This window comes from Periophthalmus magnuspinnatus, chromosome 7 (assembly GCF_009829125.3).
Source record: "Periophthalmus magnuspinnatus isolate fPerMag1 chromosome 7, fPerMag1.2.pri, whole genome shotgun sequence".
In the NCBI taxonomy this organism is placed as follows: Eukaryota; Metazoa; Chordata; class Actinopteri; order Gobiiformes; family Gobiidae; genus Periophthalmus; species Periophthalmus magnuspinnatus.
This window is the reverse complement of record NC_047132.1, coordinates 9,162,056-9,175,403: the sequence shown is the minus strand read 5'-3', so window position 1 is coordinate 9,175,403 and position 13,348 is coordinate 9,162,056. Positions and strand designations below refer to the sequence as shown.

Genomic DNA, 13,348 nt, shown 5'->3' with positions numbered 1-13,348 from the left:
TAGTGAGAGTCCACCACCTTCTTGCCTTCATGGAGACTTTGTTGCTTTGCTTGAATAACCCTCAGTGTTACATTGCATCCGTCTTGCATTCACTTAATTACTGGAATTTTATGGTTCAAAAATACCTTGAAAAAGTTGAATTTTAACAGTTTTTGCCTCTCCAAAGATATGACCTATACATCTCCATAGAGACAAGCAGATGACGTACCTCATACCAAAAAGTGAAATTTAAAAATCTGACTGTACAGTAGACATTTTAAACAGAATTTCAGTGCATTATGTTCTCTGCAGTGTTAGTCTCTGACCTGCAGCACGTAGTCCAGAGCGAGGTGTCTGTAGTACTTGCGACTGAGGCAGAGGGCGCTGGTGGCCTCCTCCACCTCGTGAGGTTTGGTCCTGGGAGCCTGGGCGTTCTTCACCTGAGCGATCTCCATGTCCTCTCTCACTCTGTCAAAATGTTTCTTTGTCTCCTTGAATTTACGCACATCACTGCAAAACACAACAAAACAGCAAAGGATCAGTTCTATTGTGTGTAATTGTAGGCTACTTTGGTGCCATGGCTGCCCGGGGCTGACTGACAGAGAAGTGGCTGCCGCTCACATACACACGTTCACTCAAGCAAGACAGAAGTGGTGTTTTGCCCAAAGACATCCAAAAGATCAACCCATCAACCTGCTGGTTAAAGGGTAAGAGGTCATTTCAGTTCTGTTACCCAGCAACTATAATGTAAAAAAGGGCCAAAACGGGAATAAATTATACAAAAGTTATGACTATACAAATAAAAATAAATTACATTATTTTGTTAAATCGGTGTTTAAACTGACAGAAAACTTGACTTGTTCTTGGAATCTTCTGTGTTGATGATGTATGTAGATGAAGAATACAGCTCTACTTCCTGCATTTTTGTATTTTTTTCCCACAAACTGCCACTTAACTGATGTAAAACTATGATAAATATTTAGCAAAAGTACTACCCCACGCACTTCATGTAAGCCTCTATTACACTACCATAGATTCTTATTGTACCAGGTGTCAACTGAGGTTAGCCACAGCCATTTAGATCTGTGCCAGGAGGATTGCACCGTCCTGAATATTTCAGAGCCCCAAACACGTCTGTGGAGGTAGAGTCTGTTTCATGCTTCCTTCCACCTGCTGTAAATATTTAACATGTTTCGAGTTTTAGTGGGAAACCTCCTTCTCAAATACTCACTCTTTTATGAAGTTGTGTAGCTGCTGTTTGATGGAGCGCTGGGCCTGGTCAAACAGAATCTGAAAACACACAAAGAGAAAAGACGACGTTAAAACCAACTGGATATGATACAGGTATGAATGTCCTCGCTCAATATCAGTGTACTGTTATTCAAAGTGTTTCACAGATGGAGAGAGTTGGAGTCAGAGGATGAGTAATATGGAGATAAACATGAAATTATTCTCTTGACCCTGTCACGATCTGCTGTTTTGGTGAACTTTCATTATTCATGATTCAGTTCTTCTCTAATGCAGCTCTGTGCTCAAACTAGATACACATATTTGTACTTTTAGGTGTATCAGCTATTGGCTTTTTGATCTCTTGCACAAGCTGATATTTAGTTTTGACCGACCAGCTGCCTGAAGAATACACACAAGGGTTTATATTAAAACTTTAATAAAACAGAAATATTTGCACAAAACATGGCTACACGGCTCCCTTCAAGGTTTGTGGTGAGCGTGTAGTAAATTTAAGTTATATTATTAGGGGAAAATAATCAATATCGGCCCAGAAAATATCGGCAGAGTTTATCGGCGTTTGGTTTCTTAAGAATCTAAACCAGGGGTGCCCAAACTCTTTTCACCGAGGGCCAGTGGACAATACAGTCAATAATTTAGATGGTGCATTTAGTTTTGACTTCATACTTTAAATAAGGCTTGAAATATTAATATTAGGTCTGTATGACAATGCAATGTGATGTTATTTTGTTATATTTAAGTTATATTGCCATAAAAGTACTGATTATGATCAACTGGGCCAGTAAAAATTGGTCTGAGGGCTACATGTACGCAAACATAATCAAATCAAGATCTGTCTCAAAACGTAGATTATAGTCAAAGTTCTCCAGCTAAGACGTCCGGACCAAGACCAGCTCAAGATCTGGAGATGGGTCCTGACAGGGTGTCCCAGCAGCACTTGGTTGAAGAATGGGTCAAACGCAGAGAATTAATAAATTTAAGTGTCCCTTATCCTTAACTAAAATGTTTTTGTTTTTGTTTTTTTTAAATAACGCCCACCCTTGCATCTTTTTTTTCCATTAATAAAATATAAAAAGCCATCAGTTAAACATACAAGAAATGAATGAAAAAGACCAGAAAGTAATAATCTTGCGTTATCCGCCCCTTTTCCAGACAATACTTTTCATTTCATTTACACCACAAACATTAATCCACTGCAAACAGATCGTGGTCCTTAGAATACAGGGTTTATATGGTACTGACTGGAAGAATATTCAAACGTTTGTGCATCTTTGTGTGAACGCTTTTGACCAACAGATGGCACTGAAACATCGTATTTTGACTTTAAATTCTAGACTGACATAAATGCTTTTTTTGTACTGGTTTTATTTAAATGGAAACGACAAAGATTTGGGCCCAACTGCTGTTTCTACCACTGTGGTTTCATATGGATATTACACTGAGCGCTCTTTAGCTTTCACAGCACATCTCCTCACTGCTGCTCATAAATAGGTCACTGGAGCGAGGGAGGAGGAGGAGGAGAGAGCAAGAGGGAGAGGGAGAGCAGGAGAGAAGAGGGGGACAGAGACGAGGGGGAGGGGAAAGAGGAGAGGAGAAGGAGAGAGAGGAAGAGAGAGGGGGAGAGGGAGAAGAGGAGGCAAACAGAGGCAAAGATGAGGAGGAGATGACACGGGAGAGAGGAAGGAGAGAAAGAAAGAGGAGAGATGATGAGGAAAGGAGGAAAAGGAGGAGAGAAATAGAAACAGAAAAGGGGAGAGAAAGGGGAGAGGGGAGAGGTAGAGAGGAGAGGGGGACTGAGAGGACAGGGCAAGAGGAGACAGAGAGGAGAAAGAAAGAAAGGAAGAGAGAGAATAGGAGGGTAAAACGAATAGGAAGAGAGAGGGGGAGTCAGGAGAAGGAGAGGAAGAGAGAAGGAAGAGAGAGAAGAGGAGGAGGAGGTGGCACAGAAGAGGAGGAGAGGAAGAAGAGAAAGTAAGAGAGGAAAATGAGGAGATAAGAAAGGGAGGAGGAGGAGAGAAAGATAGAAAGCGAGAAAGAGAGAGAATGGAGAGAGGATGGAGGAAAGGGAGATAGAGGAAGGAGAGAAAGAAAGAGGAGAGACGATGAGAAAAGGAGGAGAAGGAGGAGAGAAATAGAAACAGAAAAAGGGAGAGAAAGGGGAGAGGAAGAGAGGAGAGGGGGACCGAGAGGACAGGGCAAGAGGAGACAGGGAGGAGAAAGAAAGAAAGGAAGAGAGAGAATAGGAGGGGAAAACAAATAGGAAGAGAGAGGGGGAGTCAGGAGGAGAGGAAGAGAGAAGGAAGAGAGAGAAGAGGAGGAGGAGGTGGCACAGAAGAGGAGGAGAGGAAGAAGAGAAAGTAAGAGAGGAAAATGAGGAGATAAGAAAGGGAGGAGGAGAGAAAGATAGAAAGCGGGAAAGAGAGAGAGGATGGAGAGAGGATGGAGGAAAGGGAGATAGAGGAGGGAGAGAAAGAAGAGAGAAGAGCAAAGACGGGCGGGAAGAGGGGGAAGGAGAGAGAGCGGGGAGAGGAGGAGAAGAGGATGGGAACACAGAAGGGAATGGAGATGGGGAGAAGGAGGGAGAAGAGGGGTGAGAAAGGGAGGAGAGGCAGCAGAGAGAATCAGGAGAAGAGAAGACAGACTAGACAGCCAGATAGCGTGGGAATGGGAAAGAGAGAGAAAGGGAGAGAGAAATAGGAAGGAAGAAAGGAAGAGAGATAAAAGGGGGATGGAGAGGAGTGAGAAGGGATGAGAAGAGAGATAAGTGAGAGAGAGAGAGAAAGTAGTGATAAAAAATAGGAACGAGGAAGAGAAGGAGGAGGGGAGAAAAAGAGGTGTGGAGAATTTTGGGTTTCCTACAAAATGACACCACAGAGTCTCTAAACGTAATGGTAGCCCAAGCGTAAATGTCAAAGCTAAAAGTGGAGTTAGATACGTCACAGGTCTCTGAAAATCAAGACACAAAAATAAATGACTTTATTTAAACATCTGTTTGTTTGAGAATAGTGTGAAGAATTTGTCAAATACTCACAATTTGAATAATATGTAATAATATGTCAAATGTTATGAAGTCCATGGGGTTCTTGTATTGGTTGAACATTCAGTATTTCAGTTTTGTGCCAAATGTTGATGCTCTCAGATGAGTTTAAAATCAAAATCATAATTTGTTGGAAGAAGTGTTGGAATAAGAACTACTTTTTGTTACTTAAGTAAAAGTACAGATACCGGACCTACAAAATACTCAAGTAAAATTAAAAGTATCACATGAAAAATATCTGCTTAAGTCAAAATATTAAACTACCTGTTTGAAAATGTACTTAAAGAGTAAAGTACAAGTATTTCGTGCAGAGTTTAAGATTTAATAAAGCTTCAAATGTATTGATTTTGATACAGATTTGTGCTGAATTTTGTTCAACAGAGACAACTGAATCAAACTTTTTATTCTCTCCTTTTTATTTATATATTTTTGTTTCCTCAAACTCTGACTTGAATAAAAAATAAACCCTCCTGTTCAAAATGTAGTGGAGTAGAAAGTACAGATACCTGCTTCAAAATCTACACAAGTAAAGTACAGATACCCATTGTTTTGTTTTGGGTTTTTTTACTTGAGTACAGTATTTTACTACTTTTACGCTGTTACATTCCACTACTGCAGGTTATATTAATGCTCCTGCACTTAGTAAATGAACTGACTCTTACTATTTAAACATAAACCACAAATCTAATCCCAGATGCAAAACTTTTGAAATCAACATAAGACTGTTGCATTCAGTCAGTTGAAATCTCTGTAAGAAATAAGATTAATATGACAAGTTTGTGAAGATAATTCCAAACCAATAATGGTGAGGTTCAACATAACTGTGGGAGATTCGCTGTTTTTACTGAAATATGCAAAGAAAATGTGTTGTTTAAATACCTTTATGTTTTTTTTCTTGAGTTTTCAGATTTAAAACGTTTTTGGTAGTATTTGAGAGGAGAAGGAGGAGATGAGAAACGGAGGAGGAGGAGAGAAACATAGAAAGATTGAGAAAAAAGAGGAGGAGAGGAGAAAAGGAAGAGAGAAGGGGAGAGAGGGGAAGAGAGAGGGAAAAGATGAGGAGGAAATGACAGGAGAGGAGGAGAGGAAGCAGAGAAAGAAAGAGAGGGTGAAGATGAGATAGGGAGGAGAAGGAGGAGAGAAATAGAAATCGAGAAAGAGGAGAGTGGAGAGGAAGAGAGGAAGAGAGGAGAGGGGGACAGAGAGGACAGGGCAAGAGGAGGAGGAGAGAGAGGAGAATTGGAAGAGAGAAGGAGAGAAGACGAGAGAGAAGAGGAGGGGAAGACGAATAAGGAAGAGAGAGAAGGAAGAGCGAGAAGAGGAGAGGAAGAGAGGTAAAGAGGAGGAGGAGGTGACACAGGACAGGAGGAGAGAAAGGAGAAGGAGGAGATGAGAAAGGGAAGAAGCGAGAAAGACAGAGAGAGGATGGAGGAAAGGGAGATAGGGGAGAAAGAGAAAGACAAGAGAAGAGCAAAGGGCACAGTGTACTCTTTCTTTAGTCAATAGAATGTGATTTTCAACATTAAATGGTAGTACTTTCTTTTCTATTCTCATGTGTCTTATATCTGTGTAATCCCTCAGTGTCCAGTAGGTTCATAGTGGTCCATGGGTGTAAACTAGTCTGTGTGTCTTATACTTGTGAAAGATACAGCTCAAGATCATTCAGGAGAGCTTAATTTTTGTCCCGTAAATGTGACTTTTTCGCTTTCAATACCTGCTCAAATGAGTATCTAGTTTCAATACTAGTTTTAGTATCAATTAAGATCCAATTTTTGATACTTTTGACAACCCTAGTTCAGGATTTCGCCCGTTTCCTGGTCGCTTGTGCTGAATTACCTATTTGTTTTCTATGGGGCGTTGAACCTGCATTTTACGGCCCTATAAACTTAATGGGACTTAAACATGTGCTTAGTGTGAAAGTGGAGCCACACAGAGCGCTCTTGTGTTTACCGCATCGGGTCTGTACCATCCACCAACAACGACAAGCCAGTGCATTCAAACGCTTCACAGCCAATTAAAGGAAATCTATGAGGGACGTCTTGTACTGACTGAATGCAGCTCCAGGCTCTGCTGATAGAGAGACGCCATTATGAGACAAACAGAAACAAAATGAGCTTGTTTCCAACGCGCAGTGTATCTGAATCAATGGATAGACTTAGAGACTATAGACCCTTCCACAAGTGTTTAAAACTGTTGCGCACACAGCCTGGTACCAATATAAATGTTCTATACGTTTTTCAAGGTCTTAAAATGTGACAGAGCTAGTAAACAGTTTGCAGTGGTCCAAAGTTATTCCTCACTTCGCTTATATATTCTGAGCTAAGCGTGTCACAGTAACAAATCTTGAACTTTGATATATCGCTGAAGTAATTATAGAAGATACTGCAACTAATGTCACTGACGCAAAAACCCAAGAGCAGATTTAAACCACAAAAACTGTTCTAAATCTACCATATGTTTCAAAAAATCATGAGCTGCAATGCATAAACAGATGAATGAAACACTTTAGTACATATGTGTCAAACTCAAGGCCCAGGGGCCAAATGCGGCCCGCCACGTCGTTTTATGTGGCCCGCGACAAGGTAAATTAAAACGTATGGCTGTCTTAAAATGTCAGTTTATCAGGAAATACGCAGTTACAGAGTCATATTTTTTACAACCATTTTGCTGATGTTGCCCCTTGGTGAAATTGAGTTTGACACCCCTGCTTTAGTACTTAGTTTGCATCTGTAATGAGTCATGGAAGTTATAAATTCAACCTTTTACAGCTTAAATCTTATCATATAGCCAAAACATAACCAGAAATCTTTCAGTAGTGCAAAGAAAATGTGGACACGATAAATACTGACCCCCCAAAAATACTGTTCCATCTAACATATATTGAACGATAAGTCGATATGGCAATTAAGCATGCTAACCAAGTACCAAGATTCTCAGAAAATAAAACTCTTTCTAATTAGATGCAGGCAGACAGCACACCGCGGACGTATTTTGACCTCAAGAGCTGCTCATGCAATATAGCTGTAATCGGGCAAGACAAAATTTGCTCAAATACATGGGGGAAAAAATCGGGTGCAGGAACTTTAATGAAGCGGCAAAATATAAACATGATTTTTGACGTTTACAGGCAGAACACACATGTTTATCACATTTAGTAACAAGTAATATGAGTCATCTTCCAGTTCAAGTTAAAATAGGATTTGCGGTGCTTGATGAAATAAAACTAAATATGGTGAAACTCTTGTGGCTCAATAAATTGTTGGTGTAATTTGTCCAGTATGAAGTTAAACTCGAGAAATGTGTCACGGTCTGTAACTGGAGCTCAGAGCTGTTCAGTAAGTGAGTAATTTATAAATATGAAACTTTGAGCGAGTGCGGAACATTCTAGGCAAAGTAATAACATCTCTATGGACACAAGGAAGTGGCGTGTCCTAAACTAGAAAAGTTACACAGTTCTCTTTAATGGTATGAACTGGTCTCATAACATTTTTTATATAGATCCATTTTGTATACCATTTTAAATTTAGAAAAGGTCCAGTATATAGGACAACTATATACTTTTTTCAGTATCAGTACTTCACAGTCAGTTGGTCGACCCTTAATGAGACCACACTTATATTATGATTGATCTAAAATGCTTTTAAAATTATGTTTAAAAAGTAATAACTGGTATTTTTTGTAGTATTTTACATGCATACTTTTAACTTTTACTTATTTTGGTACTTATAACTGAGTACATTCTAGTCATATAACTGTACTTTTACTTGAGTACAAATTTCTGTACTTTTTCCAGCTCTGCCTATTTAGTCCAGTTGTTCAAATGTTTCAATACAAGTTTCAATCAATATGTGAGTATCTTATTCTGATTTGCCCATCGTATAGTGTGTGTGGGCCGTCACATGTCCGGTCTGAACACTCCCAGCAGGAGAGCCGTAAACATGGGGCGTAACCTACGGCTGCGGCTCAGACCACCGCACGCCTCCGCCGTGTTGTTTTTCTGTTTGGGAGAGAGAGCTGTGTAAAAATGAAAATCCTGCTGACACGTTTCCTTAGTGTGGGATGATGGGAGCAGAGCGGAGCATTCTTTAGCTGCTTTGTGGCACCCTGGCACTAGGCTTTGGTCAGAGGTGGTAGGCAAGCTGAAAATATACTCAAGTAAGAGTAACGGTACTTCAAAATAATACTACTCAAGTTGAAGTACAAAGAAAAAAACAAATCATATCCAAAGGAGCGTTGCAAAAAACACAAATGTTATAATATTGTCAACATAAAGCTTCTGTCACTTTTAGACTTACTCACAGTGGGAAGAGTAAAGTCAAAAAATGTACATAAGAGTATGAGTAACATCGCTTCAAAATAAAACTGGCTTTAAATAGTATTTGGGGAAACTACTAATCAACTAAGACTAATTGTAGAGTACGTACCATCTGATATATAATTTGAAGTTGATTTAAGTGTAAAGACATAACATTAAAAATTGCCTAGAATTCAGGATACACACTTCTCCAAACCTTACAAAAAGATGTGAGTCAATGGTGAATCTCCCCGAGTTCAGATGGGCATAATTGACAGGTGGATTAGCCAATCAGGGACACACATGGTCCACCCTTATCAAACAAATACAGCTGCTTACATGGAAAAAAGAAAGTAAAAATATATATAGAAAAGCACACTAAACTCTGTTAATCTGAGGCATGACAAATTTCTTTTTGTTCAAAATGCTGGGTGACCAATGAGCTCCTTCATTTCAAATGTGTCACTGGAATAAACAAATGATTGGACGGTTCTGTCTAAATTTGGCTCAAAGTTCAATGGAAGGTGTGAGGACCGGACTGATGTCTCTGTCGCTATCGCTTTGTATTTTTACACAAACTATTTTCTGAAGATTAGTTTATTAAGATAAATGTCAAAGTGGCCATTATAATCACACTGATTAGAGCTGCGACTGACCACCTCAACTAATTGAAAAATCCCATACACTTCCGAACATGTTTGTAGAACTCTAAACTACATGGTGACTCTATGGACACAGGGACATTTTCAACATCCAAAACATTCACTACTGCCTTGGGCAGAAACATGAGTAAAACAGGGCCACACTTCTATAGAGTCCATGTTTTAATTCAAGCGTAAAACGCCATATGAACACGACATGTATTATTGACGATATGTTTGACTCTCGGAGCATCTATTAGAAATGAGGGGAGAGGGACAAAGAGCTGAACGCTGCATTAAAAAGTCTGCTCAGATAAAGGATCATATGGGGAGACTCTGGGGTTTTGAATGTATTAAATGTGTACAGTGTACCAAAACCCAGAAACTGTACTTATTGTGAGTCTCTAGATAAGATAGATAGATTTTTGCTGTCCAGAAATGGGCTAAAACATGTCTATAAACACTATGGTTGCGGAATGTTCATCAACCCATTTTGAGAATCGTCCACACTTAACACTCTAACTTTGCATACCTTAAACACAACAACTTTGATATTACCTTGGTATATCTCTTTTTTCTCACTTGCCCACCCTAATTGTAAAATAACTTCACAATTTGAGAGAAGAACTTGGCCTAAATACACAGGGTTTGTGTGTTAAACATGTGTGAATGAAACAAAACACAACTCCAGTTCTGTTTGTGATGAGGAAACAACATTAGAACAAAGATCAGAAAATAGTGCAAGATTATTCCTTTATGCAATATTTATGGTGAAAGGTCCACTATCTGCTTGGCTGTTGGATATTACTGTTTGGTATGGAATGTCCCACAGTATGGCATTAAACATATTTATCTCCATGGACCTGTAAAAAGACGTGTAATTTAGTAAATGCAAGATAGATGTAGGTTTAATGCCATACTGTGGGTATTCTAAGCGAAGCAATAATGCCTCCATGGAAACGAGTAGGAAGTGGATCCTCCAGCAGAAGTTCCTTATTAACAGAGGTGTTAAATGTTGCATTTTAAGCTGATATTATGTTGCCCTGTACATTACACCATTAGTTGCATATATTTGAATGTTTCTCTCCCGTAATAATGCATGCACAGCGGGGGGCAGTCTAGTGCGCTCCTGTTTGGGTGCCAGTGCAGAGTCTGTGGTTAAATATGGAAAGTGCAAAACAAAACAGCACACAGCGGGAGGCTCGTGGGTCTGTCTGAAGCTCCTCTCGTTCACTCCACACAGACGCCATTGTCCCAGAGTAAAAATACATCGCTGATCTTCAAAGGGAGATGGTAGAAAGTGATACTATATATATATTATGGAACAAAAGAAGAGTCTGGCGGCCATTTTGACTGGTTTAAAACAATCGTGTTTTGTGTAGTTGAAAGTGCGCTATGTAACTTTTCTGATAGGAGGTCAGCCACATTGCTCCATTGTCCATTGCTTTGCCTGGAATATTCCACAGTGTGCCTTTAAACGTACCATATGAATGAATCTAATCTATTATTCTGGTGTTTTTATTGCTGAAAAAACTCTTCAAAGGCATGCATTTTTACTGTGAGTGGGGTGGCCTCTCCAAAGACCAGATCAAAGCAAGAACATCTCCTTGGACACAGCAAGTTACATATTAAACCTTTAATGGAGAATGAGAAAATTCTGAACACAGGTCCTATATTAGCTATACAAGCACTTCCTGTATCACCACATGACATCACAAGGTGGAACAGACAATTTTCTGTTTGAGAGATGGACTCCACCTGAATATGCAGGGTTTGTGTTAAACGTGTGAATGAAACAAAACACAACTCCAGCTCCGTTTGTGACGAGGAAACAACATTATAACATAGATCACATATCTACAGGTGAGCAGCTCATCTATGTGTTTGGGGTCGTCCACTATAAATCTGTCATTATCTTAACTATCCCACATGAGCCAGAGTTTATCCGCATTTGCAGACACAGCGGTGCTTTTGTGCTGCAGCCTGTCCCTCATTCCTCTAGCCTGATATCAAGATGTGGACGATTATAGTGACAGATACGACTTAGCCACTTCCCTCATTTTAACAAGGTGGCTTTGTGTGGCTGCATTCCTTTCCCATTCTATAGCCATGGGACGGGACAGTACGGGGAGAGGTAGTTCTATTTTCAATCACAACACGTCATACAAGTAGCTGGAAGGTAACTAACTGATGCTATCTGTCAATTGTTTATCGCAGAAGCCCTGGCAACATCACTGTATACTGTATGAATCATAGGGATGGATCTGAGAGTGAATATTTTACTATAGCAAAGGCCAACTCATTGCCAGGTCTAAAGAGCATTATTATCCTGTTACTGTCCTTTGCTCTGTATTTGTGCAGTCAATTTTCGTGCCGTAAAAAAAAAATTGACTTGCCCCAGTACAGCTACATTGAAAAAAAGCAGCTCATAGGGTCAAAATGTGTGTGTGGTGTCTGGGTCTATTTATAAAGCGTTTGGATTGGCCACGAACCAGGAAATAATAATAGTGTGCTGTTAGCTAGGTTAGTTGGTGTTAGCGAACTCTGCTGCGGTGAAAAGTGCTTATAAACTCATTGCTGTGAATAATAACTTTGGACCGTTTGAAATGAACTGGTCCGGGTTTTCATAGTTTAAATGTCTTGAAGTCGCAATCTTGCAAAATAATGCACCAGAGGCTTGTTAGGCTTTTTTTTTTTCTTTTTGTCTTTCAACTGGTTGCATTTTCAACTACTACTTTTGCATTTTCATATGTTATGTATCTAGTAACGATGCACCAATCCAGCTTTTTCAGTTCCAATACCAATTCTGATACTACAGCTTTTATATATCTGCCAATACTCAATATCAACAGAGACTGAAAACAGTATTTATTTCCTTTAAACAAAAATAAAATACGACAAAACCAATCCAAATGTGTTATGAAGCTCATATTTACCTCTGAAGCAATGAAAAGATAGCTTTGTAATAAAAAAAAAAAAAAGAGTAACATTAGAGTAACAAGAGACTTTCTGTTGCCAACTATGCCCCACACAAAGTTAGTCATAGTTACATCATAGTCAAGTATAGTCATATCACATCATTGTAAAAGCCCAACCACGATATCAGACGAACGAATATTTGGAAGTCGATATCTGATCCAGCAAATTTTTGAGTATAGATGCCAGAGATCAACCAATGTGTTTTTTTCATGACCGAAGCCGATACGATTGTTTAGAATGTAGAGCAACCGATGGCCGATAAGCTCTGTCGGTATTTTTGGACCAATATGTAGGGCCGATTTTGATTCTTTTCCTTAAATTATGTCATTTAAATTTACTACAAACTCCCCTGAAGCCATTTCTTGCCACAGACCTTTAAGAGAGCTGTGTATTCCATTTACTGCAGTTGTCTCTTCACATTTAAGTGTTAATAAAAGGCTGTGTGTGTTTGTTTTAGGCAGAAAATCAACCAAAAAAAAAATCTAAAATCTTTCCATCTCTAACTGACGCTGACATTCGACATCGGTATCAGATCGGTACATCCCTAATATCTAGTGATAACCGTGCTGTCACAGTCCAGTTCAGATCAAAACTGGGATTTTGAAGGTTCAGTGTTGTGCTGAGTTTTGAAAAAGGTGATGATCCCTCCCTCATTGTCAGTCTTATTCTCTACGCTTCGTTCTAACAGCGGTGTTTTGGATATTTACAAATTCGACCTGGATAATATATATAAGATATACAAATAGCAAAGCCAAGGTGTTAAACTTTAAACTGCCTGAATAATGCATACACAACCTTTAAGTACGATGAGATAAACCTTGCTCTATACGTCCACTATGCAACTGCTCAATATTAATCAGACCAGAGAGTTGAGCCTATTTTTATATATGACACGTGGTTTCCTGGATGTGATGGAGCAGTGGGTCAGGGCATCTGGCTTAGAGTGGTCCCATTTATACAGTGTTACATTTAGTATTCTACCCACAGGCTTTGAGGCAGCTGCAGTTACGCATAGTGACACTGGGGGCAGCAGCAAATAGAAATGTCAACATCTCTTATTCATGCCAACAGCAGGAGGCGTTTTAATGCGACAGAAAAAGAGTCGTCAGTGGATAATGACGCTTTAGACTTTGTAATATTAACCGATATGTTTCTTTTTCCATTATACAA

General features: G+C 39.5%; 1 protein-coding gene across 1 annotated transcript in view; it reads right to left on the bottom strand.

Annotated features, from left to right (window-relative positions):
• The window catches only part of acap3a (ArfGAP with coiled-coil, ankyrin repeat and PH domains 3a), a 101,744-nt gene that overhangs the window by 34,811 nt on the left and 53,585 nt on the right, over positions 1–13,348 (bottom strand). The window contains exons 5-6 of the mRNA XM_055223117.1: positions 1,211–1,269; positions 306–489 (exon numbers count right to left, since the gene is read on the bottom strand). Coding sequence (XP_055079092.1) covers positions 306–489; positions 1,211–1,269 — 243 coding nt within the window. The remainder of the gene's footprint in view (positions 1–305; positions 490–1,210; positions 1,270–13,348) is intronic.